The 19255-nt window shown below is 41.2% G+C and overlaps 1 protein-coding gene across 1 annotated transcript; it reads left to right on the top strand.

The window, feature by feature from the left end:
* The first annotated feature begins 1098 nt into the window (after positions 1 to 1098).
* On the top strand, positions 1099 to 18903 carry LOC128705228 (uncharacterized). The gene is made up of 2 exons (XM_070090139.1): positions 1099 to 1301; positions 17760 to 18903. Exons 1-2 carry the CDS (start codon positions 1157 to 1159, stop codon positions 18017 to 18019), a joined length of 405 nt encoding a protein of 134 aa, XP_069946240.1. The 5' UTR covers positions 1099 to 1156; the 3' UTR covers positions 18020 to 18903.
* The last annotated feature ends 352 nt before the right edge of the window (positions 18904 to 19255 follow it).

The raw sequence follows: 19255 nt of genomic DNA on the forward strand, positions 1-19255 counted from the left end.
ATCTCTTATTGCAAGATTCCCATCTTCTCAGACTTCCTTATCTCTTGTTGCAAGATTCCCATCTTCTCAGACTTCCTTATCTCTTGTTGCAAGATTCCCATCTTCTCAGACTTCCATATCTCTTGTTGCAAGATTCCCATCTTCTCAGACTTCCATATCTCTTGTTGCAAGATTCCCATCTTCTCAGACTTCCATATCTCTTGTTGCAAGATTTAAATCTTCTCAGACTTCCTTATCTCTTGTTGCAAGATTCCCATCTTCTCAGACTTCCTTATCTCTTGTTGCAAGATTCCCATCTTCTCAGACTTCCTTATCTCTTGTTGCAAGATTCCCATCTTCTCAGACTTCCTTATCTCTTGTTGCAAGATTCCCATCTTCTCAGACTTCCTTATCTCTTGTACTTTTCATTTCCTTCAAGGTGAAGGAGAGAATCTTATTGCTGAGGGAAGACGAGCTCTTGATTCAAGAAACTGGAGATCCCTTGTCTTCCTCGGATCAAAAATAATTACTTCCCACTCTCCAGGCACTACACTACCCATGCGGGTTGAACGCTTCCTTATTTTATTATTCCATAATGATAAATGGAATAATAATAATAATTAATAATTGTAACAACATTACAACAACAAAAAAATATCCACAGTAACAACAACAATCACAAGAGCAATTACAGCCACAACAATTACATCCACAACAATTACATCCACAACAATTACAGCCACAACAATTACAGCCACAACAATTACAGCCACAACAATTACAGCCACAATTACAGCCACAACAATTACAGCCACAACAATTACAGCCACAACAATTACAGCCACAACAATTACAGCCACAACAATTACAGCCACAACAATTACAGCCACAACAATTACAGCCACAACAATTACAGCCACAACAATTACAGCCACAGCAATTACAGCCACAACAATTAGAGCCACAACAATTAGAGCCACAACAATTACAGCCACAACAATTACAGCCACAACAATTACAGCCACAACAATTACAGCCACAACAATAATCCTAATCATCACTAACCCACGCTACTTGGCGCATCACTAACTAGTCTGGATATGTTACAGCAGCAGCTGCCTGGTCTACTGGCGCCCCTGGTGCAGCAGCTGCCGCCCAACACCTGCTGGCACCTCATATGACCTGGTCGTCAGCACCAGCTACCCAGTACGACCTCGCATCCTACTCCCAGTTCGCAAAATTCGGCTACGACTACCTGCCCGACCACGTCACCAGCCTGGCGGCGCAGAAGGACGAACTGAAGAATATGAACGCTAATATTGGTAAAGATATGATTTGTACTGCTACCTATCTTGACCACTTATATTGCTATCTTGACCACTTATATTGCTATCTTGACCACTTATATTGCTATCTTGACCACTTACATTATCTTGACCACTTATATTGCTCTCTTGACCACTTACATTATCTTGACCACTTATATTGCTATCTTGACCACTTATATTGCTATCTTGACCACTTATATTGCCATCTTGACCACTTGAGATTAAGACACATGTGCAACATCTGGGTATCTTTATTGTAGACGTTTCGCCATCCAGTGGCTTTATCAATACAAATTCTAGGACATAACTTGAAGACAGTAGAACTATGTACAGAAGATGAGGTAATCAGTCCCTCAACCTAGGAGTAGGTGCGAACAGCACCATAGTCGTGGAGATTCTGAAGCAGAAGAAAGGAGCCTGGCGCTTATATAGTAACGTCAGGTGTAGCAGACGAAGGCATATTCACTGGTAGGCGGGATTCCCCAGTGGAAGTAGGTCCTTCCCAAAGAGATGGGTTAGTTGTAGTAGTAGTTGTCGTAGTCGTGAAGGTTATGTACATGTCCTCAGAATAAGCGCCAGGCTCCTTTCTTCTGCTTCAGAATCTCCACGACTACGGTGCTCTTCGCACCTACTCCTAGGTTGAGGGACTGATTACCTCATCTTCTGTACATAGTTCTACTGTCTTCAAGTTATGTCCTAGAATTTGTATTGATAAAGCCACTGGATGGCGAAACGTCTACAATAAAGATACCCAGATGTTGCGCATGTGTCTTAATCTCATCTTGTCGGTATTATATACCATTCATACACATCTTGACCACTTATATTATCTTGACCACTTATATTGCTAATTTGACCACTTATATAGCTATCTTGACCACTTATATTGCTATCTTGACCACTTATATTATCTTGACCACTTATATTGCTATCTTGACCACTTATATTGCTATCTTGACCACTTATATTGCTATCTTGACCACTTATATTGCTGTCTTGACCACTTATAATGCCATCTTGACCACTTACATTATCTTGACCACTTATATTGCTATCTTGACCACTTATATTATCTTGACCACTTATATTGCTATCTTGACCACTTATATTGCTGTCTTGACCACTTATAATGCCATCTTGACCACTTATATTGCTATCTTGACCACTTATATTATCTTGACCACTTATATTGCTAATTTGACCACTTATATAGCTATCTTGATCACTTATATTGCTATCTTGACCACTTATTATCTTGACCACTTATATTGCTGTCTTGACCACTTATTTTGCTATCTTGACCAATTATATTGCTATCTTGATTACTTATATTGCTAGCTTGATCACTTATATTGCTATCTTGACCACTTATATTATCTTGACCACTTATATTATCTTGACCACTTATATTGCTATCTTGACCACTTGTATTGCTAGCTTGATCACTTATATTGCTATCTTGACCACTTATATTATCTTGACCACTTGCATTGCTATCTTGATTACTTGTATTGCTTTCTTGACCACTTATATTATCTTGATCACTTATTTTATCTTGATCACTCATATTGCTATCTTCATCACTTGTATTGCTAACTTGATTACTTATACTGCTATCTTGACCACTTATATTGTATATTGATATCTTCTTCACAATTATTGCTATCTTCTTCTTTATCACAATTATTACTATCTTGATTATTTATATTGCCATCTTGACCAATTATATTGTTATCTTGATCACTCATATTGCTAACTCGATTATTTATATTAACATAATTATATTATTTATATCACTTATAGTACTCTATCTTGACCACTTATATTGCTATCTTCTTCACTTATATTGATATCTTGATCACTAGTATTGCTGTCGTTACTAATATTGCTATCTTGACCCCTTATATTGCTATCTTGATCGCTTATATTGCTATCTTGACCACTTAAATTGCTATCTTGACCACTTATATTGCTAGCCTGATCACTTACAATGTTAACTTGCTTATAAATTGCTAACTCGATCAGTTATAATGCTATATTGATCACTTAGATTGGTATCTCTATCGCTTACAATGCTAACGTGATCACTTATGATGCTGTCTTCATTACTTATATTGCTTTCTTGATCACTTACATTATTCTCTATCTTGATTACATACGTATATTGTTCTCTATCTTCATCACTTTTGTTATCTTTGTTGATAACTTGAACAAAACACGTTCGAAAAATCCCTAATAACAAATACCAAGAAGAGAAATGTCTGATGAAGCCTTGTGACGGGCAGAAAGTGACGTTATATGCCTGAAGAAGCCTTGTGACGTGCAGAAAGTGACGTAATATGTCTGTAGAAGCCTTGTAACGTGCATTATTTATCTAACCTATTTTTAAAACTACACAACGTTTTAGCCTCAATAACTGTACTCGGGAGTTTGTTCCACTCATCCACGACTCTATTACCAAACCAGTGCTTTCCTATATCCTTCCTGAATCTGAATTTTTCCAACTTGAAACCATTGCTGCGAGTTCTGTCTTGGCTGGAAATTTTCAGCACACTATTTACATCCTCTTTATTTATTCCTGTTTTCCAGTTATACACCTCAATCATATCTCCCCTAATTCTACGCCTTTCGAGAGAGTGCAAATTCAGGGCCCTTAGTCTATCCTCATAGGGAAGATTTCTGATACATGGGATCAGCTTTGTCATCCTCCTCTGTACGTTTTCAGTGCATTTATATCCATTCTGTAATACGGTGACCAGAACTGAGCAGCATAGTCTAAATGAGGCCTAACCAAGGATATATAGAGTTGAAGAACACCCTGAGGACTTCTATTATTTATACTTCTAGATATGAAGCCAAGGATTCTGCTAGCTTTATTGCGAACACTAATGCACTGTTGTCTTGGTTTTCGATTACTGCTAACCAGAACTCCTAAATCCTTTTCGCAATCCGTAGTATTAAGATCTACATTATTTTGTTTGTATGTGGCATGGTTATTGTCCTGTCCAACCTTTAGAACTTTGCATTTGCCTATATTAAACTGCATCTGCCACTTCTCCGACCATTGCATCAGTGTATTGAAATCATCCTGGAGTGCTTTTGTGTCGAAGCTGTTTTCAAAGATTTATCATTTAAGTTTCTTGGGTATTTTAGATCATTAGGTATTTCATTAATTTTCGAGATTTCTTCATCTATGAACTCTGAGCTGCAAATGCGCAAAGCTCTCAAAAACACTGATAAGAATACAGACAGATTAACTTTATTTTGATGTGATGAATAACAGTGTACATGGGAACAGTTATTTGTTGGTTTTTTGTAAATTTGAAATTTAAAATCATGCTTCCCTTTAGTAATTAAAACATCTAGAAAAGGCAATGAGTTATTTTGCCTAAACTCATCAAACGTGGGGACGGGCGCTTCCTGCGGCAAAGAGGCTATTGTTCTGAGGAATTCGACCCTTCGGTTATCTTCCTCCTACTGAACCTAATTACTCCCCAATCCTCACCATCCCTGTCCCATCCTCCCTATCTCTCCTTTCCCATTCCTCCTCCTCTACCCATCCTTCCCTTTTCTTGTTTTAAGCCTTAAGGGTTCTTCTCTCAGGCATTCTAGTTCCTAGGTTGGAGGAAGGGTACTGTGGTCCATTCCATTCCGTTGAGGTCCTTGTTGGAAGTGTAGTTTGCTGTGGAATCTGGATCGTGTGGAGATCCCAATCACTCTCTAGTCTACCGGAGGAAGGCTTTGAGTGCCTCTCAAATGACTGGTGTATCTCAGGAGACTGCCTGTCGGATTCCAGGAGGTGGGGCCGAAGGAGGTATGCTTTGTGGTGGGTATTTGACCGCCCTCTCTTTTGTCCACTGAGGTGCTTCAGTAGATGTGAGGTTGCTATCCCAGAATTTTGGTTTATTGGCATGAAGGATTGGGTATGGTACGAGTTCCATGCCACATCTGCTCTACTGGCTGCGCTAAGGTCCTCTTGGGCACATAGGGGAATTTACGGCCCTTTCATTCCTCCTAGGAGCTACCCCTCCACATTCCCCCCTTTTTTTTCTTTCCCTTTCCCCCCCAAAAAAAAAATGAAAGAAAACAGAGACCCACATGGAGTCCCAAAACCATGAAGCTCCTGCTCCTCCTGGGCCCCTGTCTGTAGCAGCACCCTCATACGACCCTGCCTTGCTACCTAGACCATCCTTCAGACCTTTCTAATGTCCCTATATTTTCTGTAAGTGACATTTTGTCGCACGCTCCTGATACCGAGGCTAGGCCTGACTCCTTTGATACATCCGACATCAGCACGTCTTTGACCATGCTTTTGGCATCTCCCCATAAGGTGCAACGGTTTTCAGATCGCCTACCCATCTCAAAATGAACAACCTCCGTCCCGCATCTAAACGACCACGACCTTTCTCTGATGACACTGCTTTGATTGCCTTTGCTCTACTCAGAAAAGACCACTGCGACAATCGCTCTCTTTACATATTACAGATCATATTACATAATGGACATCTTCCTCAGACTTTCTGATCACAGTCTCAGCAAGGCGCTCCTACATCATGTTGGCTGAAATATCCATTTCATACTCTCAAGAGCAGTGCACGCATCATACATTATACTAGCCAGGCTCAAGATCTTTCTCTCCTTACCACCATAAATGCTATTCCTGTACCAATTCAAAAACACCATTCTCTCAATTCTTGCAGTGGTACCGTCGTTCTACTTTATTTCCAGACATGTGCTGACGACATTCTGCAACAGCTTGAGGTCCCCCCCAATTCTCAAAGTGGACACACATGTTCTACCTGCCAATGGCCGGAGACGCTTCCCCTGCAGTGTAGCTCGCTTAACTCTTGACTGCCGTGAGCTTGTCCTCGGTTTATATTGCGGGACACCATATAAGTTCGAAAGTTGATCCCTACACCACAGCAGTGTAGAAAGTGCTGGCATTTTGGCCATCCAGCGAAATATTGCAGGTCCATGGCAGAATGCAGTCCCAATGAACATTCCAATACATCTTGTAGTCAACCTCCCTCTTCAATTGTAATGAAGCTCACCCATCTTATTCTCGTTATTGCCAAGTTTACATAAATGAACCAGAAATTCGTTGTCTCAAAGGAACAGAAGACTTTACTTACGCCGTGGCAGTCTCTCATTTACGCTTCCAAAAGAAACTTCCCCATATTTCTTATTCTCGAGTTACTAAGAGGCCTCCACCCTCTGGGGTTCCATCTCCCACAGTCTAACCTGTGGTCACACCTTCCACAGTCACCTCTGTATCTTACTCTTTTGCAATCCTGGACTCCGAGGTCCCTACCTCATCACCTCGTACTGTTCTCAAATCTTCATCTCGCTCGCAAGTTTCTGTGTCTACAAGACCTCACACAACAGCACCTTCTGTTTGGTCATCTACTTCTCCAAAGTCTATAACATCCCCAAAGTGTAAATTTCCTTTAACCTCTCCTTCACTTATCCTTCCCAGACATTTTTCCTTTCCAGTTTTTGTACTTAGTTGTTTACCTCTTACTGTGTTACGAGTGTGGGGGTTCATCCTCCCCCTCATACAGTCCCTTCTTGACCCTTCCCTTCCCAAGCTTCTTACCCTTTACTTCGGTAACTTTCATCATCGCCCCGATCTTTACTCACCCTTCCCCTTCTATCTCCAGTGTCGTCCCACATACAACTTCCTTGTCCTCTGAAACACTTCAGGTTATCTCCGAATATACTGAGGAGACTAAACCATCGCTACTCTTCACTCTTCTACTCCATCTGCACAACTCTTTTCTTTCGCAGCATTCCAGTCCTTCGCCTCTTACTCGTTTTCCTCTGCCTCAACATGTGGACTTTACTAACCCTTCTAGTTCATATTGTTTCTTATTTCCTGTATCCTTCTCTTCACAAATCATGGCTTATTTACTGTGGAATATCCGAGGAATCAGAGGTAATCGGGGTGACCTTCAGGTATTGCTCTCACAGTTTTCCCTTATTGTGTTTGTTTACAAGAACCCAAATTATGCTCAGTTGTTATCCATCCCGTCTCGGGCTATGTCTTATTATATTCATCGGATCCTATATCCGATGGAACTTTTAATGAAAGTGCACTTCTTGTACGCACTGGTATACTATACCGTCAGATCTTTGTTCATACTTCACTGCATTACACTGAAGCGCGCATCTACTCGAATAAGTGGCTCTCGCGGCATACAGTTCGAGGTTCTTCTCACTTATCTCCCCCTCCATGTTTTAAATACCCTTGTACCCAATCTCTTTGTTGCATCAATCTCTCAGTTTGCTCTTCATCAACAGCACTAGACTTTACCTGGTTTGTACTCCCAGATTTACATGACAGCATGCAAGTTCTCCACCTCCTTGAAGTCCACGCTGACAATTTGACCAAGCAAATTGGGACCTGAGCTCGCATTAAACTGCTTTTAGTGAGGACCCTTCTTTGTCCTCCAATTTCAAACTTAGTTTTAACCGCGGCTTCACATTTTATTCCCCAAACCTCGGGAAGGCATTATCAGAAATGCACGCACAGAACAGATATTGTTCCAATAGAACCACAAAGCGGCTCCTTGATTTTAAGCAGAGGAGAGCGGTCGCCTGCCATGTCATTCATGAAGCTAAACGTACTTGTTGGTGGGCTTATGTTTCTACTGTCACCTCGGCTTCCTCTATGAGTGAAATCTAGAAAAAGTACGGAAATTGAGTGGTAAATACTCTCCAGACCCGGCACCCATTCTTCGGGTTGCTGGTGTCACTACCACAAACCCTGTTGAAGTTGCTATTCAAATTGGTAATCATTATGTCTGTATCTCTCTGGGGCTCCATCTATGCCCCTCGTTTATTTCCTCCAAGTTCGCCAGACTTTTCTTCTAGCAGGGAAGAGTTTTATGGTGCATTTTACGCTTCTACAACTAGAGTCAACACTTTCCTCATTCCGACCGTTGGCAACTGGGCCTGATGGCATTTATATTCGCATGCTTCAGCATTTGCATCCGTCAGTCCTCGTAGTCCTCTTACGTCCTTTTAATCTTATTTGGTCACAAGGGGTTATTCCCTAGTTGTGAAAATCTGCCGTTGTTCTGCCTTATCATAAACCAGGTATTTCGGCCATGATGCCTCACACTGTCATCCCATTGCTCTTACTAGTGCAGTTTGCGCGGTGATGGAACGTCCAGTAAATAGACGTTTGGTCCTTTTTTGATCTAGGAAAGTCATATGACACTGCTGTTGGTTTTCTTTAAAAACTTCTTGTTTGAGAGAGAATTCTTGTTCGGGTTAATAATTTGTTTTCCCTAGACTTTGTCCAAACTGAAAGTGTCCCTTAGGGATGAATCCTTAGCACTACTCTTTTCTATTTACTTTAAGTGATCTGGCCTCTGTTCTCCCATCTAATATTTGGTTTTCACTTTTTGTTGGTGACTTGTGCAGCCACTACTCATAGGTTTAAATTTTCTGGAGCCACATTACTTTCACCAGATGTTCTTTTGTCTCTGACACTCCATTGTACCTGTATGGCTCCAATGTCCCTGAAAGTGATATGATCAGATTTTTCGGCCTTCTGTTTGATCGCCGGCTGTCCTGGAAATCTCATATTACCTCTCTGAAAGCAACATGCAATAGCCGGCTGAACCTCCTTAAAACTCTCGCTCATCTTTCATGGGGGCGGATCATCGAACTCCCCTTCGACTGCATTCAGCCCTAATTTTATCGAAACTAGACTATGGTCACCAGATATTATCTGTGTCCTCTCCCACAACTCTTTCTAAACTTTATCCCATCCACCATCAGGGATTATATTTATGACTAGGTGCTTTTCACTCCTTCCATATCGAAAGCCTATATGCAGAGGTGAATGTTCCATCCTTGAACAATCGCCATGGTGCCCATTGCTCTCATGACCTTCACGATCCTTCTACATCCAACATAGTAACAAATGTTAATAGAGGTATGTTATTTGTTCACTGCCCCTGTTTACTCCATCCCTTTTCTCTTCATCTTCACTCTCTTTTGACCTCTCTTCAGTTGCCCCTTTTATATGTACATCTAAGAGCATCTAACTTTTCTCTTTCTCCCCCTCGGGAGATTCTCACAGTTTGTACCTACAGTGCTTCTCGCTCTCATTTTCGTAACTTCTTTTGGTCTCATTCTTGGGCCGTAGCAGTTTACACTGATGGTTCTAAATCCTCTGACTTCGTCGGGTTTGTTTCCAGACACAGTTGTATGAGGTAATTAATTAGACTCGGCTAGCGTCTTCACTGCTGAAATGTCAAGATACTCATAGCGATTATCTGTATTGTGATCAGGCCTTCCTTATCATTTGTGACAGTCTCAGACTCCTGTAGTGCTTTGCAATCTATCAAAAAAAAATTAATTAGCTTCAAATCCTAATTCTCCAAATACAACTTTGGTTGCACTGTGCAGTCAGCGGTACAGACCTTTAAGATTTATATAGAGGTATTCCATTCTCGGATCATTTTGCCTTAATCTCTAGCCACCTTAACAATCACTGGCAACAACTTTGGTCTGAACTGATTAATAACAAATAATAATTTATCTACCCGAGTTTTGGATCCTGGTCTTCTTATCACTGATGTCATGGTCTTCGCATCGGGCACACACGTCTCACTCATGGGTATCTCATGGAGAGGCGCCGAGTTCCACTTTGTGGGAATTGTCAGGTTCCAATTTCAGTTTGCCATATTCTGTGGGACTGTCCAGTTTATCAGCGAGCACGCATAATTTACCTCCGAAGTCGTCACCGTTCTAACAGCCTTACTTTATCTTCCCTCCTATCTGATGGTCCTACCTTTGACACAAAATCCCTTTCTGACTTCTCGACACCAGCAGATTTATTACACAATCTTTGATTATATTTTCTTTAGCACTGTTCGCCTATCTTACAACCACTACTCTGCAGCACTGTACGACACATATCGTTCCTATTAAGCAAAAGTGGAGAGTTTGGTCTATTCGGCAAGAGTGCCCTTTGCCAAATTAGAAGAATGAAAATTTGTTTTAGCAATAAATCAGAAATATATCAGAACAAAACGAAAAGATATGTATCAAACTATATATCATTACTTAGAAAAAAATAAATGGTTTAGTTTATGGGAGGTTTCTAAGTTAGTTTTGTGCCAGTCATACAAATCTCAATATGTTTGTTACTAAAAAAAATCTAAAATTTTGTAAAAGATTTTAATTTAAAAGTTTAATTTTATGGGAGTGCGGCCTATTCGGTAAGTTATATATATATATATATATATATATATATATATATATATATATATATATATATATATATATATATATATATATATATATATAACTTACCACTACGCACACTTACCACACTGGACCAATACCTTGGAGTCCAGCTTGCGCTAGACTTTGATCCAAGGCAGCCAGCTTTCAGGGAGAAGGCTTACAGCTTTTCATCTCATCCCCTGTGTGAAAATTTGTGTGGACTGCCTCCAAGTGAGTCGCCTACCCTGGCAAACTCTGTTGACACCGAGTTCTGAGGTGGGTACCTCAGCCTCACAAGTGGCTTATAGGACAGATTTTCACAAATGATTGATGTTGCAAGAAACTCGCCTGCATGCACGTATAAAGGACTAACTTACTTGGTGTTGCAGCATATATCCTGATCTTCAACTTCCCTAAGCTTAGCCTTAGCCCCTTTGGACTTCCCCTCAGAAACCACGTGCAACCGGGAGCCTTAATTCCTGCAATATTCAATCATTATTAGTGACCTGCCTGCACCTCAGAAATTCTTATATCCAAGAGGGTATGTATCCCCTAGTATAACTATGCAGACACGGACACTAGCTTCCAGACTGCCCTGAGACACTGGTACTTACTGGGCATGCACTGCCTGTTGCACACCGGGCCCACAGATCAAACTCACTCACAATTCTCCCCAGACACTGGCCAGAAATCTACGAGATAAAGTGGAGGTCTTGTCTTACTGTATGGGCCTGACAGAGGTCATCTACGGTACATCGAGTTGCCTCTACCAGATTTCCCCAGGTCTCAAATGTGAAGACACGTGGGGGGCGCCGTCTGCTGATCACGGCACGTCTTGTCCAGTTGGTGTCTGTCTTAAGAAGAACGAGCTGGTCTCTCTTCCAGACCCTCGTCTCTTCGTTCAAACTAGGGCTGCCAGTTCTCCCTAGCTAACTTATCCTAGTGTTTGCCTACATTATCGGCCTATTACTATCTATGTTAAGGTCTTAGGTCTGCATTATTATCTACAGTTGCCTTAGTAAACCTAATATTAATATACTATCAGTAAAACTACCTACTCCTTCCCTGAAGGGTAAATCTATAAATTAAATAAGTGCCTATCATCCACGCCACCCCCCGGGGAGAGAAATGTGTTTATGATTGGGGAGAACGCCTTTTGTTTGGGTGAGTTTAAGGGCCACCCAGCTCAGCCGTTCCATTACGGCGATGTCGGATCAGTCCTGTGGAACTTTAGGGACCAAATAAATTTCCACATCCTCCCGCCGGCGAAGGTAGGCGCTAAGTCTAGATCAAGTCTGCCTCCCGCAGGCCCCCACGGCGGACCCTGGACACGAGTGCCGTCCGGCCACTCTCATCAAGCAGACTCCGGTCTAACTTCAACTGTCCAGTTTCCCCTGCGTGGACCTCTGGGGGTGTAAACTTGTTGGTTCCGGTGGTCTTATCACCCTTACCTTTAACTTTAACATCTTTTGTATGTCTAGCCTTGACTGAGTGGCTCCGTACTTTCCCACCCAGTGGCCCACATGCCCTGGTAGCCTTTCCTCCCACTGTTACGAGGTTCCCTGGATTTAATGGCAATCTATCTCCCTCTTTACGTACCCTGTAAGTGTTTTCCCAAGGTGGCCGAGTGTTCGTCACTACCTACCTGGTTCAGCTTCCCTGGCGGTTCATAGTGTATTCTGGTATTCATTATCACTACTCCCCCGGCTATCATGGGGGCAGCTTCTCTATCTGGCATGGCAGGGAATTCAGGTGGAATCCTGCCACCTATGATGTATCCTACTGGGGATCTGTATAAACCAATTCCTTCTTTAAACGTCCGTCGTGTAGACAGGAAGTCATCTATATGATTAGCTCCCACCAGGATACCTACATTTCTGACTGTGTCAGTGGTAATTCCCTGGTCTGCCAGCTTCACGTCAAGGTCTTTCAATCGCTTAGCTGCTGCAGCAAGACCTCTCGCTGTAATTGCCGTGGGTAATGTCTCTACCACCAAGGCTGTAATGTCTCTGTGATGTCCACCTAATTTGACTGTGACATCCACCACGGCATAAGATTTGGGTGGGGCCTGACTTATAGCCTCTCCCAGCATCATACTAACTTTCTTTGTGGCCTTCAACTTTAATTTAGCCACCAACTTCTTTGTTATCAAGGATACTTGTGCTCCTAGATCAAAGAATAATCGGGTTGTTTCGGACCTGTGCCCATTCACAACCTTTGCCATGACTGTAGGTAGGGCAGCACCTCCGTGATTCTCACTCGGATTAGAGACTTCACTCCCACTAATCACGCTGGCTACCATTTCAGGCTCGGGCTCACTTTCTATCTCTACCTGAGAGATATCCCTACTAGCTTGGGGTTCCCTTAAATTATTGGGACATAGTGCAGTATGGTGCTTACCTTTGCAACAGACTCGACACTCACTGAGCTGGGTGCCACAGTCTCGCAAAGTGTTCCCCACAACACTTGAAGCAGAGTCTCAACTCCCTTAGTCTCTGTTGCCTACTGCTCAGTGTTATATACTCCGAGCAACTCGTGCTAGCATGTTCGCCTTTGCAGAACACGCATATTCTGGCATGAGTGCCTCTGAGGTTCTGCTTAGAGGTTCTTACCTTAGACACTTCTTTACCATAGTACACTCCAACGCTAGTCGTACGAGCTTTAGACTGATCTCTCGAGATCTTTGAGTGACTGTCTGGGTTTTTATGTGGTGATGGTGGTGACTCTTCTCTCACACCTATACTCAAATGAGAAACGAGATCTCCCAACCCCTCAACAATTTGTTTTATCATGAACCTATTCGTCCGATATTTTAAGTGCAACTCATGCACTGTAGTGCTAAACAAACCAGTTTCCTCTGAATCACCTGGCTAAGGACCCATTCTGAATCATCCTCATCATGCAAATCTCTGAAACTATTTGTCAAGCTCATAATTTCAATACAGAACTTCTCTAGGCTTTGACGGTCATGTCGGCAAGCCTCTAGATCCAATAACCGATAAAGCATGGCCACTTTTATCTCTTCAGTGTTGCCAAACATGTCTTCTAATTGGTCTTTGGCATGTTGGTAATTAGTGTCAGTAATCTGGTAGTGCCGGACCAGGTCTAAGGCTTTACCCTTGAGCTGCGACCGCAAATACTGCAATTTAACGGCATCTGACAAATCGTTCCTGTCATCTATCTGGGCTTTAAGCTGATCCCAGAAAGCAATGTACTCAGTTAGGGTTCCGTCAAATGTCGGTAAATTCAACTGGGGCAACCTGGGCAACATATTGGCAGGTGTGTGGCTGTTTGGGGTACCTGCGGTGTTCGACACCACCCTTGGAATACTAGCCTTTAATGTACTTAACTTATCTTTGTACATATTCATCTCCTGATGACAATCTACATCCTTAGTGAATTCGTCCAGAGCCTGCTGAAGACTACCCTGGGATTCATTATCCTCAATAGCCTGAAGCTCATATGCTGAGAATGCTTGCTCATAGGCTTCCCATTTTTCCCCCAAACTCTTCAAGCAGTCTTGCAAATCATCGCAGTCTACGTTACTGCGTTGGCAAGTAGCCTTGCACCTGTTACACGTTCTGTTCAGATGCCCTTTGTATGCCGCCACTGATCATTTTAATTTTGTTAACACTGAACCAGACTCTCCTGAACTCCCATCTGCCATTGTCGAAGTTTAATGAGGAGTGTGACACTAATTGTACTTTACCCAGTCCACCCCACAGCACGTCACGGTGTTAGGTAAGAATGAACGAGTCTCAAGGCTTCTCAACAAGCTTAACAATTCCCTTTGTTATATTGACTCTACTCTGACTTAAAATGTACACTGTTAGCTCTCAAATCCCAATCAAAATGTGTATCGATGTGAAAGCTTAACCTAGCACTTTCCTGTACAATGCCAGCAAATAATTACAGGACTTAACCTAGTCTCAGGTACAATTCACAAATCCCACATTAACATGAATCAAAGACAATGAAAATCACACAATAAAAAGTGCAGTATACAAATTAAAATCACTGTAAGTAATTAACACACAAGTCTCCTACTCTGGATTACTTGTAATCACTGTAAATAATTAAATTCACAAGCTTCTCTAGCCTACCTGGCCTGCCTGTAAATTACTGCAAATAACAACTTCTGTGTATAGTCAGCTTGGCCTAGCTCTGTGTAACTCTGGGCCTAGGTGTGCTAACTTAACCTAACTCTGTTAAACTGGTTCCTAACTGTGGCCTAGCTATGATAGCTTAACCTAGCTATTCCACATCACGGTTTTCGAAGGACCACTTTTGTGAAAATTTGTGTGGACTGCCTCCAAGTGAGTCGCCTACCCTGGCAAACTCTGTTGACACCGAACTCTGAGGTGGGTACCTCAGCCTCACAAGTGGCTTATAGGACAGATTTTCAGAAATGATTGATGTTGCAAGAAACTCGCCTGCATGCACGTATAAAGGACTAACTAACTTGGTGTTGCAGCATATATCCTGATCTTCAACTTCCCTAAGCTTAGCCTTAGTCCCTTTGGACTTCCCCTCAGAAACCACGTGCAACCGGGAGCCTTAATTCCTGCAATATTCAATCGTTATTAGTGACCTGCCTGCGTACCGTACGCTTTACCACGTAAAGCGTACGGTAGGGTTATTATTGGAAGAATTAGAGGTAAAACAGAGAGTAGGATTGCAGAAGAGCAAGGAGGACTTAGAGTGGGTAGGGGATGTGTAGATCAAGTGTTTACATTGAAGCATATATGTGAACAGTATTCAGATAAAGGTAGGGAAGTTTTCATTGCATTTATGAATTTAGAAAACGCGTATGTTATAGTGGATAGAGGAGCAATGTGGCAGATGTTGCAAGTGTAGGGAATAGGTAGTAAGTTACTAAATGCTGTAAAGAGTTTATGGGGATAGTGAGGCTCAGGTTAGGGTGTGTAGAAGAGAGGGAGACTACTTCCCAGTAAAAGTAGGTCTTAGACAGGGATGTGTAATGTCACCATGGTTGTTTAATTTATATATATATAGATGGGGTTGTAAAAGTAAATGCTAGGGTGTTGGAAAGAGGGATGAGATTAAATTATGGGGAATCAAATACAAAATGGGAGTTGACACAGTTACTTTTATCTGATGATACTGTGCTTTGGAGAGATTCTAAAGAAAAGTTGCGAAGGTTAGTGAACTTGTTTGGGAAGGTGTGTAAAGGTAGAAAGTTGAAAGTGAACATAGATAAGAGTAAGATGATTAGGGTATCAAACGATTTAGGTAAAGAAAAATTGGATATTACATTGGAGGGAGTATGGAAGAAGTGAATGTTTTCAGATATTTGGAAGTTGACTTGTCAGCGGATGGGTTTATGAAGGGTGAGGGTAACCATAGAATTGATGAAGAAAAAAGGTGAGTGGTGCGTTGTGGTACCTGTGGAGACAAAAAAATGTTATCCATAGAGGTAAAGAAGAGAATGTACAAGAGTATAGTGGTACCAACACTCTTATATGGGTGTGAACCTTGGGTTGTGTATGTTACAACGAGGAGGCGGCTGGAGGAAGTGGAGATGTCCCGTCTAAGGGCAATGTGTGGTGTAAATATTATGTAGAGAAATCGTAGTGTGGAAATTAGGAGGAGGTGTGGAGTTAATAAAAGTATTAGTCAGAGGGCTGAGGAGGGGTTGTTGGAGTAGTTTGGTCATTTAGAGAGAATGGAACAAGGAGAGCTTATAAATCTGTAGGGTAAGGAAGGCGGGGTAGGGGTCGTCCTCGAAAAGGTTGGAGGGAGGGGGTCAAGGAGGTTTTGTGGGTAATGGGCTTGGATTTTCAGCAAGCGTGCGTGAGCATGTTAGATAGAAGTGAATGGAGACGAATGGTTTTGGGGAAGTGACGAGCTGTTGGAGTGTGAGCAGGGTAATATTTTATGAAAGGATTCAAAGAAACCAGTTAGCCGGACTCGAGTCCTGGAAGTGGGAATTACAATGCCTGCACTTTAAAGGAGGGTTTGGGATATTGGCAGTTTGGAGAAACATCTAAACTGTCGTATCTGAGCGACTCTGCAAAGACATTGTTATGTATGAGTGGTGGTGAAAGTGTTAAAGCAGAATGATAGCTCTAGGCCTTTCATGTTGCAATCAACACATCATCAGGAGCTTGCAAAATGTAGAAAAGAGGAGGGTTTCCAAACGAATACGTTCGTTGTGCCTGTGGGCACTTCCGGTACCTTCTCCACTCTCACTCTAGTGAACGCTGTCCGCCTGGGAACGTATTCGCTTGGAAACCCTCCTCTTTTCTACATTTTGCAAGCTCCTGATGATGTGTTGATTGCAACACGAAAGGTCTAGAGCTGTCATTCTGCTCCCCCTGTGGTTGTTTTGCATCTTGTTTCGCTTGGTTTGCGATATTTGCTTAATGTGTGTGTGTGTGTGTATATATATATATATATATATATATATATATATATATATATATATATATATATATATATATATATGTAGCTAGACCCAAGCATTCTGGGGTCTAACTCCGTGGTAAAGTACTGGTTACTCTGATTTGCAGGTTCGAGTCCTGCTGTGGACATAGAGACAATGTTTGTAAATAATTTGGCCTGTTTGCGAATTAAGCATATATATATATATATATATATATATATATATATATATATATATATATATATATATATATATATATATATATATATATATATATATATATAATGTATATAAGTATATAATGTATATATGTGTGTGTCGTACTAAATAAACTAGGCTTACCGAATAGGCTGAAATCCCTTAAAAAGTTAACTTTTCCAAAAATTTATTTTACAGATTGATAGTTATGTTTTTCATTAATAATAATATAATTATTTTTATATTTAGACCAAAACTAACTTAGAAATCTCACGTAACTTCCCTACAATTAGGGAAGTAAGTAGTAGGTTCCCTGGTACTGTCCGGGTCGGGGTCTTTTCCAGACGATGACCCATCGGTCAACTTAAATATATTTAATATTACTACATTAAATCTATGATATTTATTTAATAATGCTCATATCAATTTTTGTTTGCTAAATAGGCCAAACTGGATGATTCGGCTTATTAGGCACGATGTCATGCTTAATTACTAATGTAAATCTTGGTTACTTTTATAAGCCTTAATACCTATGTAAACCTTGATTCCCCTTGTAAACATTATTCATACGAATGTGACTAAGGCTGATCCTTTGCACCATGCAGGTATGGAGCGCGTCGACACAGGCTACTGTGACTATTCTCTCGCCCACGTGGATAAAACGAAATTCGATCCCCGCCAGAGCGAGACCTTCCTAGTCCAGGCCACCAGAGGACCCATGGCACATCACGGAGCCGCAGGAGTTGCCGTCGGGGGTCCTGATGGCTCTGGCGTGCTCCCGGCATCAGGAGACGTCTCTCATGATCCTATGTCCCAGCTCCAAGCTTGTGCAAGGTCCCATCACCTCCACACGTGCGTCAGATAAGGGGTGAAGGTGACTTTATATAACCATCAAGACCATCGTCGTTCCTCCTTCCTCCAGTTGAGACTAGCATGCCACTGGTGTGGGCTTCTGTCTCCTTACGTCTTGTGTGTTTATATTTCATTATCGATGAGACAGTTATCAGCAGTTACCATCCCATTTTCAATTTGTTTTTTTATCGCAGGTGACATGTAATTATTATCACACTTTCATAATATCATTCCATTTCTCGTAGGTATTTATGTAATTTAAAATTTTATTTTGCAGTCAGACAATTTATTTTTTTTGGTTTACTAGGTTTCTCTCGTAATTGCTCTGCTACATTGATGTGTGTTGTTAACTATCATAGTCACATTACCCCTTTCCCAAGAAAAGACATGATGAAGAGCAAGCTTTTAGTGGAACAACAATGCTCTTCGTAAAATTTCTACCTATAGAGAATTGTTGTGCCAATATCAGGTTTTTCTACAAGCATTGTCTTCAATATTTTCAGTAGAGCGTCATTTGGATCCATCCCGCTTTCCGTTTTCTATGTTGTATCGCCGCTGATAACCGAGGAACTGTCACCAAGGTGAGGAATAATAATACTTCTACTGTAAACAGGTCGTTTGTGTTACTCAGGCATCGGTAGTTCATTCTGAGTGCAGTGACAATAAATGAAAATCCTCTGAGGATACAGAGACTGGAAACTGAGAATAAATTCCACAGAAAATGTCTGAAAGCCATTTTAAAACTTAATTCAATAGAAATTTTACTATATTTTATATTTTTTCCTCATGCAAAGAATTATTAATTTTATCCTTCAGTTCAATACAAAATGACATCCAGAACAGCATTAATAAATTAAACTTTCTAGCGCTACAAAGTATGTAATATAAAAAAAAAAACATTGCAGCATTATTTTTTTAGAGATGAAAAAAAATTATGATCTGTCTCAAGAAGTTAGATGTTAGTACATGTTTGTGTTCAGATTATTACCAGTTTTAAACTCTTTAATGTGTGTGTGTGTGTGTGTGTGTGTGTGTGTGTGTGTGTGTGTGTGTGTGTATGAGTACACACACACACACACACACACAGGGGAAGTGGAATATTCAAATGGCTTCAGGAAGAAATCCAAATATTCTTCCTTGAAGCCTTTTTATCCACTTCTCCGAGGCTATGGGTCCCACAATTTACACCAGAGGTGGACCCCATCCTATATATATATATATATATATATATATAAATAAATAAATAAAT

This window comes from Cherax quadricarinatus, chromosome 30 (assembly GCF_038502225.1).
Source record: "Cherax quadricarinatus isolate ZL_2023a chromosome 30, ASM3850222v1, whole genome shotgun sequence".
NCBI lineage: Eukaryota > Metazoa > Arthropoda > Malacostraca > Decapoda > Parastacidae > Cherax > Cherax quadricarinatus.